The 13,568-nt window shown below is 34.8% G+C and overlaps 2 protein-coding genes across 5 annotated transcripts; both read left to right on the top strand.

Annotated features, from left to right (window-relative positions):
* The first annotated feature begins 224 nt into the window (after window positions 1–224).
* On the top strand, window positions 225–1,679 carry LOC129884517 (cyclin-dependent kinase inhibitor 7-like). 2 transcript variants are annotated; one of them, XM_055958809.1, is made up of 4 exons: window positions 225–647; window positions 765–814; window positions 1,035–1,250; window positions 1,388–1,679. In XM_055958809.1, the coding sequence occupies exons 1-4, from the start codon at window positions 324–326 to the stop codon at window positions 1,455–1,457; spliced, it is 660 nt and encodes a 219-aa protein (XP_055814784.1). In that variant the 5' UTR covers window positions 225–323; the 3' UTR covers window positions 1,458–1,679. The 2 variants fall into 2 exon arrangements, with proteins under 2 accessions (XP_055814784.1, XP_055814785.1); XM_055958810.1 differs by having other exon boundaries at window positions 226–635.
* A 3,658-nt stretch (window positions 1,680–5,337) lies between these two features.
* LOC129885541 (uncharacterized) lies at window positions 5,338–9,331 on the top strand. Of its 3 annotated transcripts, none has more exons than XM_055959843.1 (7): window positions 5,338–5,729; window positions 6,882–6,939; window positions 7,131–7,211; window positions 7,428–7,463; window positions 7,592–7,831; window positions 7,913–8,054; window positions 8,273–9,331. In XM_055959843.1, exons 1-7 carry the CDS (start codon window positions 5,554–5,556, stop codon window positions 8,755–8,757), a joined length of 1,218 nt encoding a protein of 405 aa, XP_055815818.1. In that variant the 5' UTR covers window positions 5,338–5,553; the 3' UTR covers window positions 8,758–9,331. The 3 variants fall into 3 exon arrangements, with proteins under 3 accessions (XP_055815818.1, XP_055815820.1, XP_055815819.1); XM_055959845.1 differs by having other exon boundaries at window positions 5,339–5,604; XM_055959844.1 differs by having other exon boundaries at window positions 5,606–5,729; window positions 6,866–6,939.
* Window positions 9,332–13,568: the final 4,237 nt, after the last annotated feature.

The following is a 13,568-nucleotide window of genomic DNA, read 5'->3' on the forward strand; positions in this document are numbered from 1 at the left end:
ATTTACTCTCTTACGTGTCACTCTCTGATTCGATAATCCATCGGTAATCATTCTTCTACGAAACGGCCAGATCTTCTTAACGGCATTCCCATGTGCCTCTGCTGTCACCGTTAACGGAGCTATGACCACATGTTTCTCTTCCCGTAACCGCCTACTTTAATCTCCACCCTATTAAATCTGTGAATTTCCTAATTTGCCCCTACTCTGCTTTTTAACTAATTTCAGCTATCACTGCTACTGGAGGAGACGCTTCTCTTTCCAGTTACTTTTTTCATTCCAAGGTAAATTCATATTTATATACTCATTATTTTCATTGTAAAGACATGAAGACTTCCATGGGAGACTATCTTAAGAAATGCGAGAAAATCAGAGCTGGGATGAAGGTGAAGGAGATTGGAAATGGAGGTTTGAGGACAAGAGATAATGATGTGGAGGTTACGAGTAATTCTATGATCTCCTCAACTAAGAGAAGAAAATTTGATGATTCTGTAACTGACGTTGATTTTAGTGAGAATTCAACTTCGCAGGCTACATCTGTAACGTCTGTTCATATTCCGACGAATTCGCAGTGTTCGAGTTGTAATGAGTCTGGTGAAGTTATGATGAAGAATGTATTGGAATCGTTAGATCTGAAGGTGAGGTTAAATGTAAGAACGCATTTATTTCAAATTTATTGTTTATTTAAATAATCGTTTTTCTCATATGCCATAACTGCTTGAATAAATTCAAATTCTTATTCGGTTTTAAATTTTGAATTGCTGCAGGCCGAGGAATTCGCAACTGACAATTCGGCTTCTTTTAACGGCGGTTTCAGGTAAACATTACGTTTTTATACGGTTCTCTTTTGGCTGTGGCTGTGAGTGTCTTTATTTTCCAACTGGAAACCGTAACTCCAAAAATCTCCTCCACTACTCAAGTTCATTTCATCTTCTATATAAGTGCTGTTTTTGCGTGTGTTTACGTTGATGTGGAGAAAATCGTTTCTATTTATCTAATTTTGTTATTGTTGGTTTCTCAATTTTCTTTTGGAGCAGAGAAAATTTCAAGCCAATTGATCAGCCGAATCTACCTAGTGAGCAGTGTGAAGACTCGGAAGATATGGAGTCATCATCCACAACAACCAACAAATCATCTTCGGCTGCCAGTGCTCACCGGAAAAAGGCGTCTGCATCGAAGGTTCCACCAGAAGCGGAAATTGAAGAGTTCTTTTCAGCCGCGGAAAAGCGCGAGCAAAAAAGATTCGCAGAAAAGTAAGTGCTAAAAGCTGCGGGTGTGCACGATAAGAAAACATACATACACCCCCACGAGCTCATTTTAGTGTGACCCAAAAAAGGTGAAAAAAAGAGAGGATATGCTAGTAATGATTTCCTGGTAATGGTGCTTGCAGGTACAATTACGATATCGTGAAGGACGCGCCATTAGAGGGACGTTACCAGTGGGTTAGTTTGAAGCCTTGAAGAATAAATCAATGAAGAAAAGGAGATGAGAGTACAATTGCTAAAGATGGTTTACACGGCGAGTTTCAAAAAAAAGGAATCCAATACTCTGATCCTTTTAAATTTCTTTCCATTTCTAGTTTTAGATCAGCATTTACTATTTACTGTTTCAGCTTAGTTTAGCTTTATCGGTGTACAGCCATTGGCCTTTCCATATTTGTGTAAAGAAGCTATTTATGTGAAGCCTTCTTGGTTTTAGTAGTGCCATAACTGAACCTTGTTTCTGCAATCTGCAACCTTCCCCATGAGTAGGAACTATCAGCATTAAAAAATGTGTGCTTTTTGGTTCTGTTTTTGGATGGTAAAAAGTACACTGAGACTGTGTGCGAGCCAGTGATTATCTATCTGTGTTGGGCATGAAAAGATGGTGATGGATCTGGAATTTCAATTTGAAAAATACAATCTAATTAATAAGTATTCTTGTGTGTCCTCTTTGTTTTTATTAAAAAAAACTTGTTTTATTTGGGCGTAGTTTTGCCTTTTTTTTAAGGGGAGAAGATAACGAACTTGCATAAATGTTGAAAGCTGTACTTTTTTCTGTTCTGCTTGGAATTATGAAGAGATGATTGATTCTATTTGGAAGTGCCAATTCAATTTTCTGTTTATCTCTCTTTGGTTGGAGAAGGAAGAGCGCGTCTTTAATAGAAATGTGGGCATGCATATGACTATTTCGTCGGGCATGTGAAAGGACTTGAGAGGATCCATTTAAAGATTTTTGTCATTTAGCTTTTCTGAAGGGATGGCCATTATACTATTTTGAAGGAAAGAAGTAAATGATATATGCCCACCGGCCAGAAAAATATGAATATGTCTGGTTTGCTTAATTTGCTAGTTGGTGATGTGGGGATTATATATCTTGTTTCATCAATATTTTGTCTTCTAATCTTCAATATTTCCTAGTGTTTAGCTTTGTTTTACTCTAGAATATTGTAGTTGGAAAAGACAGTTAAAAGGACATAGTCAACAGTTGATATTATTGAACATTATATTGGGAGATAAAATGATAAGGTACAAACAAAACAGAGAAAGATAGTCAAATTTTCCAAGAATGGAGTTTAATTTGTAGTAAGGTGGCATAGAACTAATTGGGTACTATTTCGCTTGCTGATCTGTGTGATTCTTGGCATAAAGTTTTTCTTTGATACTTTATTCTTTTTCAAAAGAAGCCCCATAAAAGGAATAGGAAGAAAAATGTGGGAAGTAGTACACAAAGCCCTTTCCATGGGACCCTTGTGTCATGCAAGAAAATTCCACCAATCACATGTGAATACCAAAAGAGTTGTATCAACTGTACCTTTTAATAAGTAATAAAATACATGAACTATTTAGTTGGAAATTAGACTTCACGATTTGAATAGTAGTTTTTATTTTATTCATGTTTCTATACTACTTATGCTACAGTGTATGTATGTATGTGAGATTGATGTATAGAAGTAGGAGGGAGGTGTGCACGTGCCGTAGAGGAGTGGGGGTCAGCTGACTTCCATGTGCTGGATCTGATGCATTCAAAATAGAGAGGGAATGTTGTAAATATTATAATGGACATTGGATCAATAAAAGAAGAAGAAGGTTGGTTAAAGAGTTTAGTTTCGAATTTGTCACTGATTACAATGCTCAATCCATTAGCAAGTATGATCATAAAAATGGATTTCAGTGAGAAGTGGAGAGTAATTAGTAAGTAGCAGACAAAAGTATAGGGGTTGGGGACCATATATATATAGTTGTGTGCTAGTGGAGTTAGCAGTAAATATATTTCCATTTCTCTTTTCGGCTGAAGCTACTGCCAGTAACCTTGCTGTGACAGTTGCCCTTCCCTACACTCCTAGAGTACAGTTGTGGTCTATTTCTCTAGTCGAATAATGTGTCACTCTCCCGATCCCATAATAATGTCGAGAGAAAACATTATTTCTTTTGTTATACCAATTAAAACACGAATCTTTTTATAAAATTTCAGTCAGTAATCTCTGGAGAAAAGTTTAAGCATTAGAGAATTAATGTCTAAGAAATTGTAATTACAACAACATATCAAATATATCCCACAAATGGAGTCCAGAAAAAATAGTGTGCTCACAATTCTACCTTTATCTTATGAAGATAAAGATGATATTTTCGTTAGATATTGGGCTCAAGTAAAAACATATCAAAAACAAGTATGAAAACAATATGAAATAATAAAATCAAAGAATAAGATGGCAGGAGAGAAACAGAAACTCGACTACCTTCTAACCTTCTATCCTAATCATTGACCTTCAAATCCTCCTATCTAGAGATGTAAGTGTACCATATCCTGTCTAATCATCTATCCTCAATACTCCTTCAGCCTACCTCTACCTCTTCTCATGCCTCCCTCATCTTGTCCACCACGGAGGCCTCCCACCTAGTCTTGAATATTTTCCTTCCAATCCTATCCCTCATAGTATGCTCATCCATCTCAACATCCTTATTTTCGCTAATTTTATTTTTTAAATGTGCGAATTTTTATTGGCCAACACTATGCCCAATACAACATAGCTGGTCTAACAACAATTTTATACACCTTATCTTTAAGTCTTGGTAACACATTTTAATCACATAAAACACCTATGTGAACCACCATTTCATCCACCCGCTCAAATATAAGAGCAACATCATCGTCAATCTCCCCGTTTTCTTGAATTACAGACTCAAAATACTTGAAACTTCCTCTCGCCAGAATGAATTTTGCATCGATTTTTACTTTTGCATTTGCCACGTGAGTTACTTCGCTAAACTCTCTCCAAGGACCATGTCTTAGTCATGCTGAACTTAGACTCTAGGGCATGTATTTAAACCTCCAACCTATTGTTAAATACAATATCTCGTCAATCAATATTATGTCATCTACAAATAACATACATCATGACACACCTACTTTTGAATATGTCATGTCAATTCATCCGCAAATTGTTTTTCCCTACAATTCCATCATACCAGCTAATGAAAAAGGGAGGGAAGAAGTAGGAAATTAAAATTGACATAAGTCTCCAATAAAAATTACGCAAACTATTAAAGAACTAGTGACAGAACAAATTGGATATTGGAGATACACATGGATTAATATAAATTTAAGTGAAGATTTTAGTAGGAAAACAGCAACGTGTTCTCATACAGAAAATATGCTCAATTTGATACATTGTTATGTATTTTTCTTAATTATAAAACTAAATAAAGTGATTATTTTCTGACCCCTCGTTATAGAAGTGTGTGCATCGATTGATTCGATTTTATGTATTATCGATTTGATTTATCGATTGTTGATTTTGAAATATGTTAAATCAATAACAAATCAATAAACTATTTTTTAATCGATTTTTGGTTTATCGATTTTGATCCTTAACGGTTCGATTTTCGGTTTAACCAATAAGAAAATGCTCATAAAATTATTATAAGACTTCTCCAATAATTTGGAGCGACAAAACAATAATTTAACTTTACGAAATGCTCATAAATTAGAAACAATAATGACTAATATGAAAAGAACTAGGACAATAATATGAATTGAAAGCTAAAGAGGAAAGGTAATAACCAATAATGTATTGATATTAATATTTAATATTTATTTAGGGATAAAATAGTAAATTACTATTGTTTTAATGAGTTATTGATACCCAATAACTCAATATTAAAAATCAATATCAAACCAATAAACTGATAATTTTTTTTTATAAAATAATTAAAAATCTATTAATCTAATAACCAATAGCAACTCAATTTATCGATGGATTCAATTTATTTCAGAGAGTACTGTACCTGTGAACCACATCCAAATCCGATAGCATAATTTCCATGTGGGCGTATGTCAGGATTCACTTAATTGGCACAAGTTTATTCTAATACGACGCCGTTATGGACTTTTTCTAGTAGTGGCGGAGGATAATCATCCTAAACGCGTGCTTACAATCTGAGGTGGCACATATGCGATATTGCACCCACCCACCCGCCCACATTCTACCTTCATCTCTCTACTTCCCGATTCACGTCAAGTTCATTTCCATTAGAGGAACAGGATTTAGTAATCGGAGTTTTTGTTGTAGCTGTCATGTCAATCGACGGTGGAAGATTTTACTGGGAGAGGAATTCCGATGAAAAGGTCAAAGGAATTGTCATAATCTTTTCTTGGGTTTCAATTCAGGAAACTGAATTGAAGACTTATGTTAATCTTTATGATTCTCTTGGTTGGAACTCCCTTGTATGCCTTGCTGATTTCGCTACCCTGTAAGCTCAATTGAACTCTCTTCTTTTTTTCCGGATTGGGAGTGTGATTGTGCGAATTTTGACCTATTTGTAATTTTATCATTCCATTTGTTTTGTGTTTTTTCTAGTAAAGACCTCAAGATAAATTAGAAGAATATCTAATGAGTAGAACTGGCTTAACGCAAATCTATTATCGACTGTGTAGTAAGTTGTTTTATTTTAGTATTGAAATTGGTGTTAGTGGTTATATTGGTTTAGTGTTCATATTTGAGTCTGAATTCAATCAGAGGTAAGGTGTTTAAGATCTGATGGTTTGGTAGTGAGTTCACATAAATTAGTTATCTTCCTGATACAGGGGAATATTGGGCACATTTTGTATTTGACTTCTCGTCTTTCCTTAAGAGTATCAAGTAGCTTAATTTAGATTTGAGTTTACAATTCTGGTTGTGCAAGGGAGCATGCCGGAGTTTCGGCAATTCCTGTTGTATGTAAAGCTTAGTGGCATGGCAATCACATTACACTTTTCGCAGGATAGGAAATAGCGAGTTCGGTGATGTACATGAGCAGATTAATCTTTTGCAACTTTCTTCATATGAAAGCTTAGGTTCTTTAGGAAGCAGGTATATTGTGTCTTGCCATTCTAACTTCCCCGGAGATTATTATGGGTTTGAAACTTTGAAAGTTGAGATGCACTTGGTGTTGGATTGCTAAAGATTGGTTTCAGGAATGTCAGTTTTGGCTAAGGATTATCTTGTTTTATAATGTGATTGAAGGAGACAATAGAGAAACCCTGGGTCAGGGGATGGGGCATGGGGCATGGGGCATGGTGGGGATGTTATATGATTATTGTGTGGCAGCAGTATGATTTAAATGTACTAGTATGATGCACTGTGTTTGGAAGTGATGGAATTTTTTTACAATTGAAGCGTCAAGAAGGCGGAAATTTGAATGTAATGCATCTCTGTTCTTGATGCTTCCATAGCCATTGTCATCAAGCTGATTTTGATCATATATTGATTTATTTGCTGGTTTCCATATTGCAAATATGTCGCAATCTGGATTTTGCCTCTTGTTTTAATACTGCATCATGAACAGTGTACACCGATGAATATTATTTGTTGCTTTTTCTTTAGTGGGTAGTTTGAAAGTTTGAGCAGTGAATAATCTATGCAGATACATACCTGAGAAGGCTACATCACTGGCATATTCTCTTCTAAGAGAGCTCGTCGAGGTCAGCTGTTTACCTTTGCTTTTGCTGATGTTAGTATACTTTGTCCTATAGGATTTGTTGACTGTATGAGACAGAATCTGTGAACGATGATGGGATTATGATGATATAGTCGAAACATGCAGTAGAGTAGTAATTTCTTGGCCCAAATTTCCCATTTTCATGTCCTAATATTCTTGTCTTTAACTATGTAGGAACTAAGATGTCGGCCTTGTCCAGTTGTTGTTGCAGCTCTTTCTGGTGGTTCTAAGGCCTGTATGTATAAGTTTTTTCAGGTATTTTGACTTCGACAATCACTCACAAGACTTTTTGATGTACACTGTTCCACTTTTGGTTGAATGCATCCTTTCTTTTTGTGTGTTTGCATCCCCTATGCTACCTCGTTGAAGTGTCTTGTTGGTTTGATCAGCAAATCATGTTGGCCTAAGGATAAAATTCTTGGTCTTTGGTTACTGTAGAGCAATGCGTTTAATACTTTTCGCTTGATGCAGATTGTTAAAGGGAGATCTGAAGCTCAAGTTAATCTGGTACGCAATTCTGAATCCGCTGTGAGGTTGGAATACATATATTGCTATGTATTCTGAGATCCATATTTCCCCCTGTGATAAATTATTGATAGCATTAACTATTTATTGAATCTTTCACTCTTTTGCAGGAGGACAGCCAATTGGTCATTAACTGCATCTCAGGTCAAATTTATGATTCTTGTCCTGTTGATTTCACTGCAGACTTTGGAACACAATTTGCTGTGCCTCCCACAATTCTAAAGTTCCCCGGCTCCACAAAGCTACTGTCTCTGGTTGCGAAAGGTTTTACTTCTGGATTGGATGCCTTATTCATAACTAGGTTTGGATCCCAGCGTTCTGAGTATTGGCGTACTCTTTACTCCTCGGTTGTAAGTTTCAACTAGCCGGAAGTCATTTCGATATTCCTATTATGTTACCCCTCCTAGTTGATTTATCCTGTTCCGCTGCAGAGTTTTGGGGCCCCTTTTCTCATTTTGTGCTCAGAAAATGATGATATTGCTCCATATCAATCTGTATGTAAATTTGCTCACAGCTTGCAAGACATGGGGGCAGATATCAAAATGATAATGTGGAAGAATTCCTGTCATGTAGGTCAGTTGATACTACACTAGTCTCTTGATATATTCTTTTCTTGTCATATCATTAGGGCGTTTAAGCATTTTTGTTCTTTGGACACACTGTTTTCTGTATGTAGCGTTTGTGTCCCTTTTGGTTTTCTGCGGTTACTCTGCAGATATACTGTTGGTTCCAATTTTCTCTGAGTTCCATGTTTTGAACACGTGCATCAAACATTTATCGTCATCTTGCAGGTATGTACAAGAGTGATCCCATCCAGTACAGCATTGCTATAGATCAACTACTTGCTCATGCAACTTCAGTTTTCACTAGCAGAATTAAGAAACTAGGAGAGAGAAATGGCTTGGATGATATGCATGATGAGATATCTCACTTGATTTGTGACCTCCAAAATGCAGCAGCTGACTCGAATGGAAGTTTAAGAAGAGTTGCAGGGGGGCCAAATGATCACTTTTTCTTGCCAAGTTCATCCAACCGTCAAAATGTTAGTGATTCTGGCTCTTCCTCTGAAGAAAGAAAAGATCTGCCTATTTGGCCAAATCCCAGTTTAAGTGCACACACTGTGCTTGGACAAATCCTTTTTGATGCTTGTGTTCCTAAGAATGTTGAAGGTTGGGATGTTAAGTATACTTCTTCCTTAAAAGGCCAACCATTTTCCTCAGCGCGTAAGCATTCACCGCTAAATGCCATCAAAAACTTCCGCCGTTCTCGGTTATGAGGCCTTTTCTTGTGGAACTCACTTCGGCTTTTCGCATTTCTTCGAGATGCACTGTATGGTTAATATCAGAATTTTACCTCTATGATCTAAAAAGTTTATGATGAAATATTGGAGGTCACTTTTCAAGGTGAAACTAACTAGCTGATCTGATTTGGCTGGCTACTAGCACAAAGTGTACAGGTTAAATGAGTAACATATCTCCTATCTTAATGGGATGGGCAGACATGATGTGGTGTGTATGAGAGCTGTTGATATATGGAAAGCAGCATGTACCATTTGATTGGTCTGGGAAGCGTTTGAGTCACTCTTCACTTGCTTCAGGTAATTTGATGATAAGAAACTATTTGGGAGCCTTTAGTAAGTGGTGATTTTATATATTGTTAACATGTACATAAGGCACTTTTACTTGCTTCTGGGGATATGCCGTTACTGTCTTCCCACACATGTATATAACGTATCTATTCTGCAGGAGACTCGTTAGCATATGAGATAAATCCTGTAGAATTTTGCTGTATAATTATGAACCTGGATCAGTTTTGTACTCTGGCTGTGTATATATCTGGAAATTTTGCCATTTTCTCGAACTCCGTTATAGGTCTGAAAACCATTCCCCTCTTTTTAATTAGTTGATGACTTCAGGATGGTGCAAAATGATACGTAATACCAATTGAAAATGCTGTAGCACTGTAGCAGTTGCATGCCACCTACTGTCTCAAGTATGTAAAGAATCACCAAGGCATATAATAGTGTGACACTTGGTGGAGTCTTTTGATTATATGTGTGAGATTCAGTTTTCATGGTCTTCATTTTCCCTTCCCTTTTTCCAAAGGTGGATCAAACAATTGCAATATAGAACCTATTTGTGCAATTGGTTCTCAGTTTTCATATGTACATTTTTAGTTGATTTTTTAAATTTATATACAGAGTTTGGGCCTAAGTGACTGGATTCTGTTGTACCCGTACCATATATTGTGCATCTGCACTTGCCATGAACAAGTTGAATTCCGCTTCTTGCGTTTCATTACTATGCATAACGAAACTTATTCGCTTCTAACTACTTACCTGTTGTCTCATTATATGTGGTTAAGAATATTTTTTTTTTATATTTAAAATAATTCACTTTAAACTTTAATGAGATAACTAATACTTACACAAATATCAATATTCTTTTTAAATCACAAGTTTCAATGATTTTTCTCTCTTAAATCTCGTAGCAACAAATAATTTAACATTGTGGACAAAGATAATGACAAAAGACTTTAGGCCACAGTTATGGCAGTATGTTGGACTCTTGGCTCTTCTTGCTAATTTGCCTCCTTTTTTGAAAAAGTCAAGTCACTTCTTGTCCATGAAATTAATGGTACATATATATATAATTGTAGACTTATTATGCCATCATGTTGCCCGTAAAGTTGGTGATCACGATTCACGGTGAAATAGTTTAATTTCTCTTTAAATCTTTTAGGATAGTACATTTACGAATTTGAAGAAAAAATCTGTAAAAAAAGGGAAGTAGTTGTTGCTATTATTATTATTATTATTATTATTAATGATGAGGATACGAGTTTAAATGACTAAATGAGAATTCATATAGGCTATGGCGGTCTTCAACTTATTTGGGATTGAGATTATCGCATGGTGTTGGCATGAACAACGAATGCCGTAGTCCCTGTTAAACAAGTGATTTGCTTCGATTCCTCTGGAAATAAGAACATCCCACTCAATGTTATGAGTTATTACTCACTAGATCAATTTGAATTTATATTTTAATTTTTTTAAAATAATTGTTTCATTCGGAACGTCGTGAGTTTAACTACACTTACAAGATGTGGTTGATTGAATAAAGAAATTTCATCTTCACATAAAGTCAAAACTTTGATGAAACAAAATTAAGTTGCCACTTTTTTTCCATAAATAATATTCTTATAAAATATTTAAGAGCCCGTTTGGATGGGCTTTAAGTTGATCAAAACCAACTCAAAGCCCCTTTTTAGCTTTTGGACGTGTTTGCCTAATGTTAACTTTAAGCCATAAAGTTCTTAAAGTTAGTCAAAAATGAAAAATTAGGATTCCTAACTTTTTTTTTTAAGTGCTTAAAGTCATTTTCTTTTGACCATGAAAATTACTTTTATATCCCTTATATTTTAACTAAATTCTCAAACTACCATTTTTATTCGTTTAACCCTAAAATTCACATCATTTTCCTCATTTAAGCACTTTTATCCAAACACTCAACTGCTTATTTATAAAAATAACTTTCAGCACTTCAAAGTTCTAAAAACACTTCATACATAAAAGTTATTTTTTTAAGCCCATCCAAACGGGCTCTAAATTTGTTTCAAGAAAAGTTTTTAAAAGGTTTCTTTGTGTTTTTTTTTTTTTAAAAAAAGAAAGAATATCTTCTCTAGTGATCATAAAACATCTTTCTATTTAGCTGTCTATTTTCAGAATGGAGAAACAATAAAGTTGAATTATTTTTTTTTTATTTGATGTTCAGTATCTGTATTGGAATCTGATTAAATTCGAATTTGCGTCGAAAAGTAGCGCTCCCTAACAAAAGTGATTTCGTACCCAAAAAAGCTCGAATTATTGTTATCATGTAGAATTCCAAGAATGCCAAGACAAGGAAGAGTGGGCTCCCGCCAAGTAGGAAAACTGCAGCCAACCAGTTAATTTCTTATCATCACCAATAGCCACATGCCTCTCTATTCTCTTACCCATTGATACTCCCAAAAGGGTAGCCTTAAATTTACTTAAATACATGCTTCACGTGCCACAACTTTTTCTTTCGAGACCTAAACCATTAGGTATCCAAGTCCATCGGGCTAACTAATCTAACTTCACGCTGAGTAAACCTAATAAGAGGTAATAGGGGAAAATTCGAAATATGAATTAAGAGTAGAGAAATTCAAGAAGATATATTTGATCTCATTCTCATATAGTTCAATATCAATTCTCAAACTCATGACTAGCATGGGTGAATCTAGAAGGGAGCCAAAGGGTGTTCGTTCGAAATTATTTGACATTAATTTATAATGTATATATGATATTTGAAAAAAATAATTAATGGATATATATTAAATCTCTTGAATACAAAATAAGAGGTTGGCTCATTGATTTAGAATTTAAAATTCACTTGAGGTTTCAACTTTAAATCCTACATACAGAATATCTGTGTCACTGATGACTAGTACGAACTCGAAGTTTCCTTCATAATTTCCGAAACCTTTTTCATAATTGCTCTCCTACCTATTTCATTTTTAAGAAACCTCAAAAAGACTATTTCATTATATTCCATCCATATTCAAATTCTTTATTCAATATCCTTTGGTATCATTGACATAACATTTGATGTTGTTTCTAATCTATTTCTTATCTCTATGAAAAGTTCAAAAATCATCATAAAATAATTCATATAATGATTTTTTAATCTTTTTTTTATCGGTAATGTAATACTCTTAATTAATTCAGTCATTGCGATAACAGACTATTAATAAATTGTAAACTTTACCTAAATCACATACTGAAAAGGCTCAATTACAATGTATCCCTTATTTTTATGAAATTACGCGATTTCCCTTTTTTTTTCAAATTTCTGATACATTACTTGCTGAGCTGATACATCAGTTTTTGGGTGTAAAACAATTAATGTTGTTGGATTAATTATGGGAAGTAACGTAATTCAAGTTATGATTGATTGTTTCAATCAATTACCATGCTAATTAAGGCAAAGAATTCTTTAAAAAAAGAAACAGATCTTGACTATGAAAGAAAACTCAAAAACAGAGCATATCAATGGATGTCTTGTTGAAGCACGAGAGTTGCCTATAATTGACTTTTTGGAGCAAACGAGAGTGTTATTTGGTGCTTGGAACTGCAAAAATAGGGAAATAACAGCTTATACAAAACATACTTTGGGTAGGAAATTCGAAGATATCCTAGTATCAAACACAATGAAGTGTTCGAGAATGAAGGTACACACCAGTTATTTTTTTAAGTAATTTTGTCTGCACAACAGAGGATCGTAGCAGTTATCTCACCACATACCAAAAAAAGGCTAGTTAACTAAATAAAAGAGATCACAGTTAAATTGGAAAAGTTATCTACTTGATACATAGTTGCTTGATACATAGCTATAGGATACATTAGTTTTGTATTTTCTGTTATCAGTATTACCTGATACATCATTTCTGTATTTGATACATCATTGCTGATACATATCTATGATAATTATTTAATGCAGATTGTTGCTTCATCAGAATATCTTTATTCTGTTTATGAGTCAGGTATAAGATACATTGTGTGTCTTGAAAGAAAAACATGCAATTGTGGCAGGTTTCAATTAGACGAGATACCATGTCCACACGCAATTGCAGTGTTGAAGAGCAAGAACATTACAGACATGCACCCATACTGTTCTGATTACTACAAGCCAGAGGCGTTGGCAATTACTTATGAATTTCCAATGGTTCCAATGCCAGATAAGAAAGATTGTTCTATTCTGAAAGAAATTTTGGAAGAATTCGTCTTGCCACCAAGATACAAAAGGATGTCAGGAAGACCAAAGAAAGGAAGAAAAAAGTACTCTAGTGAGAAGATAAGAACGAGCACAAATTTTTGTAGTCGTTGTGGCCATGAAGGCCATAACAGAAAGACTTGTAATTTCATTCTCAAAGAGAAATAATGTTTTGTTATGCCAGGATACATTTTATTTGGATCATGTACTTATATTTACATAGTTTTTTTTACATTGTGGGTTGTATTTGATACATTAACTAGAATAGTAATTGAATATCAATAATTGATATATG

Source organism: Solanum dulcamara, chromosome 4 (genome assembly GCF_947179165.1).
Source record: "Solanum dulcamara chromosome 4, daSolDulc1.2, whole genome shotgun sequence".
NCBI lineage: Eukaryota > Viridiplantae > Streptophyta > Magnoliopsida > Solanales > Solanaceae > Solanum > Solanum dulcamara.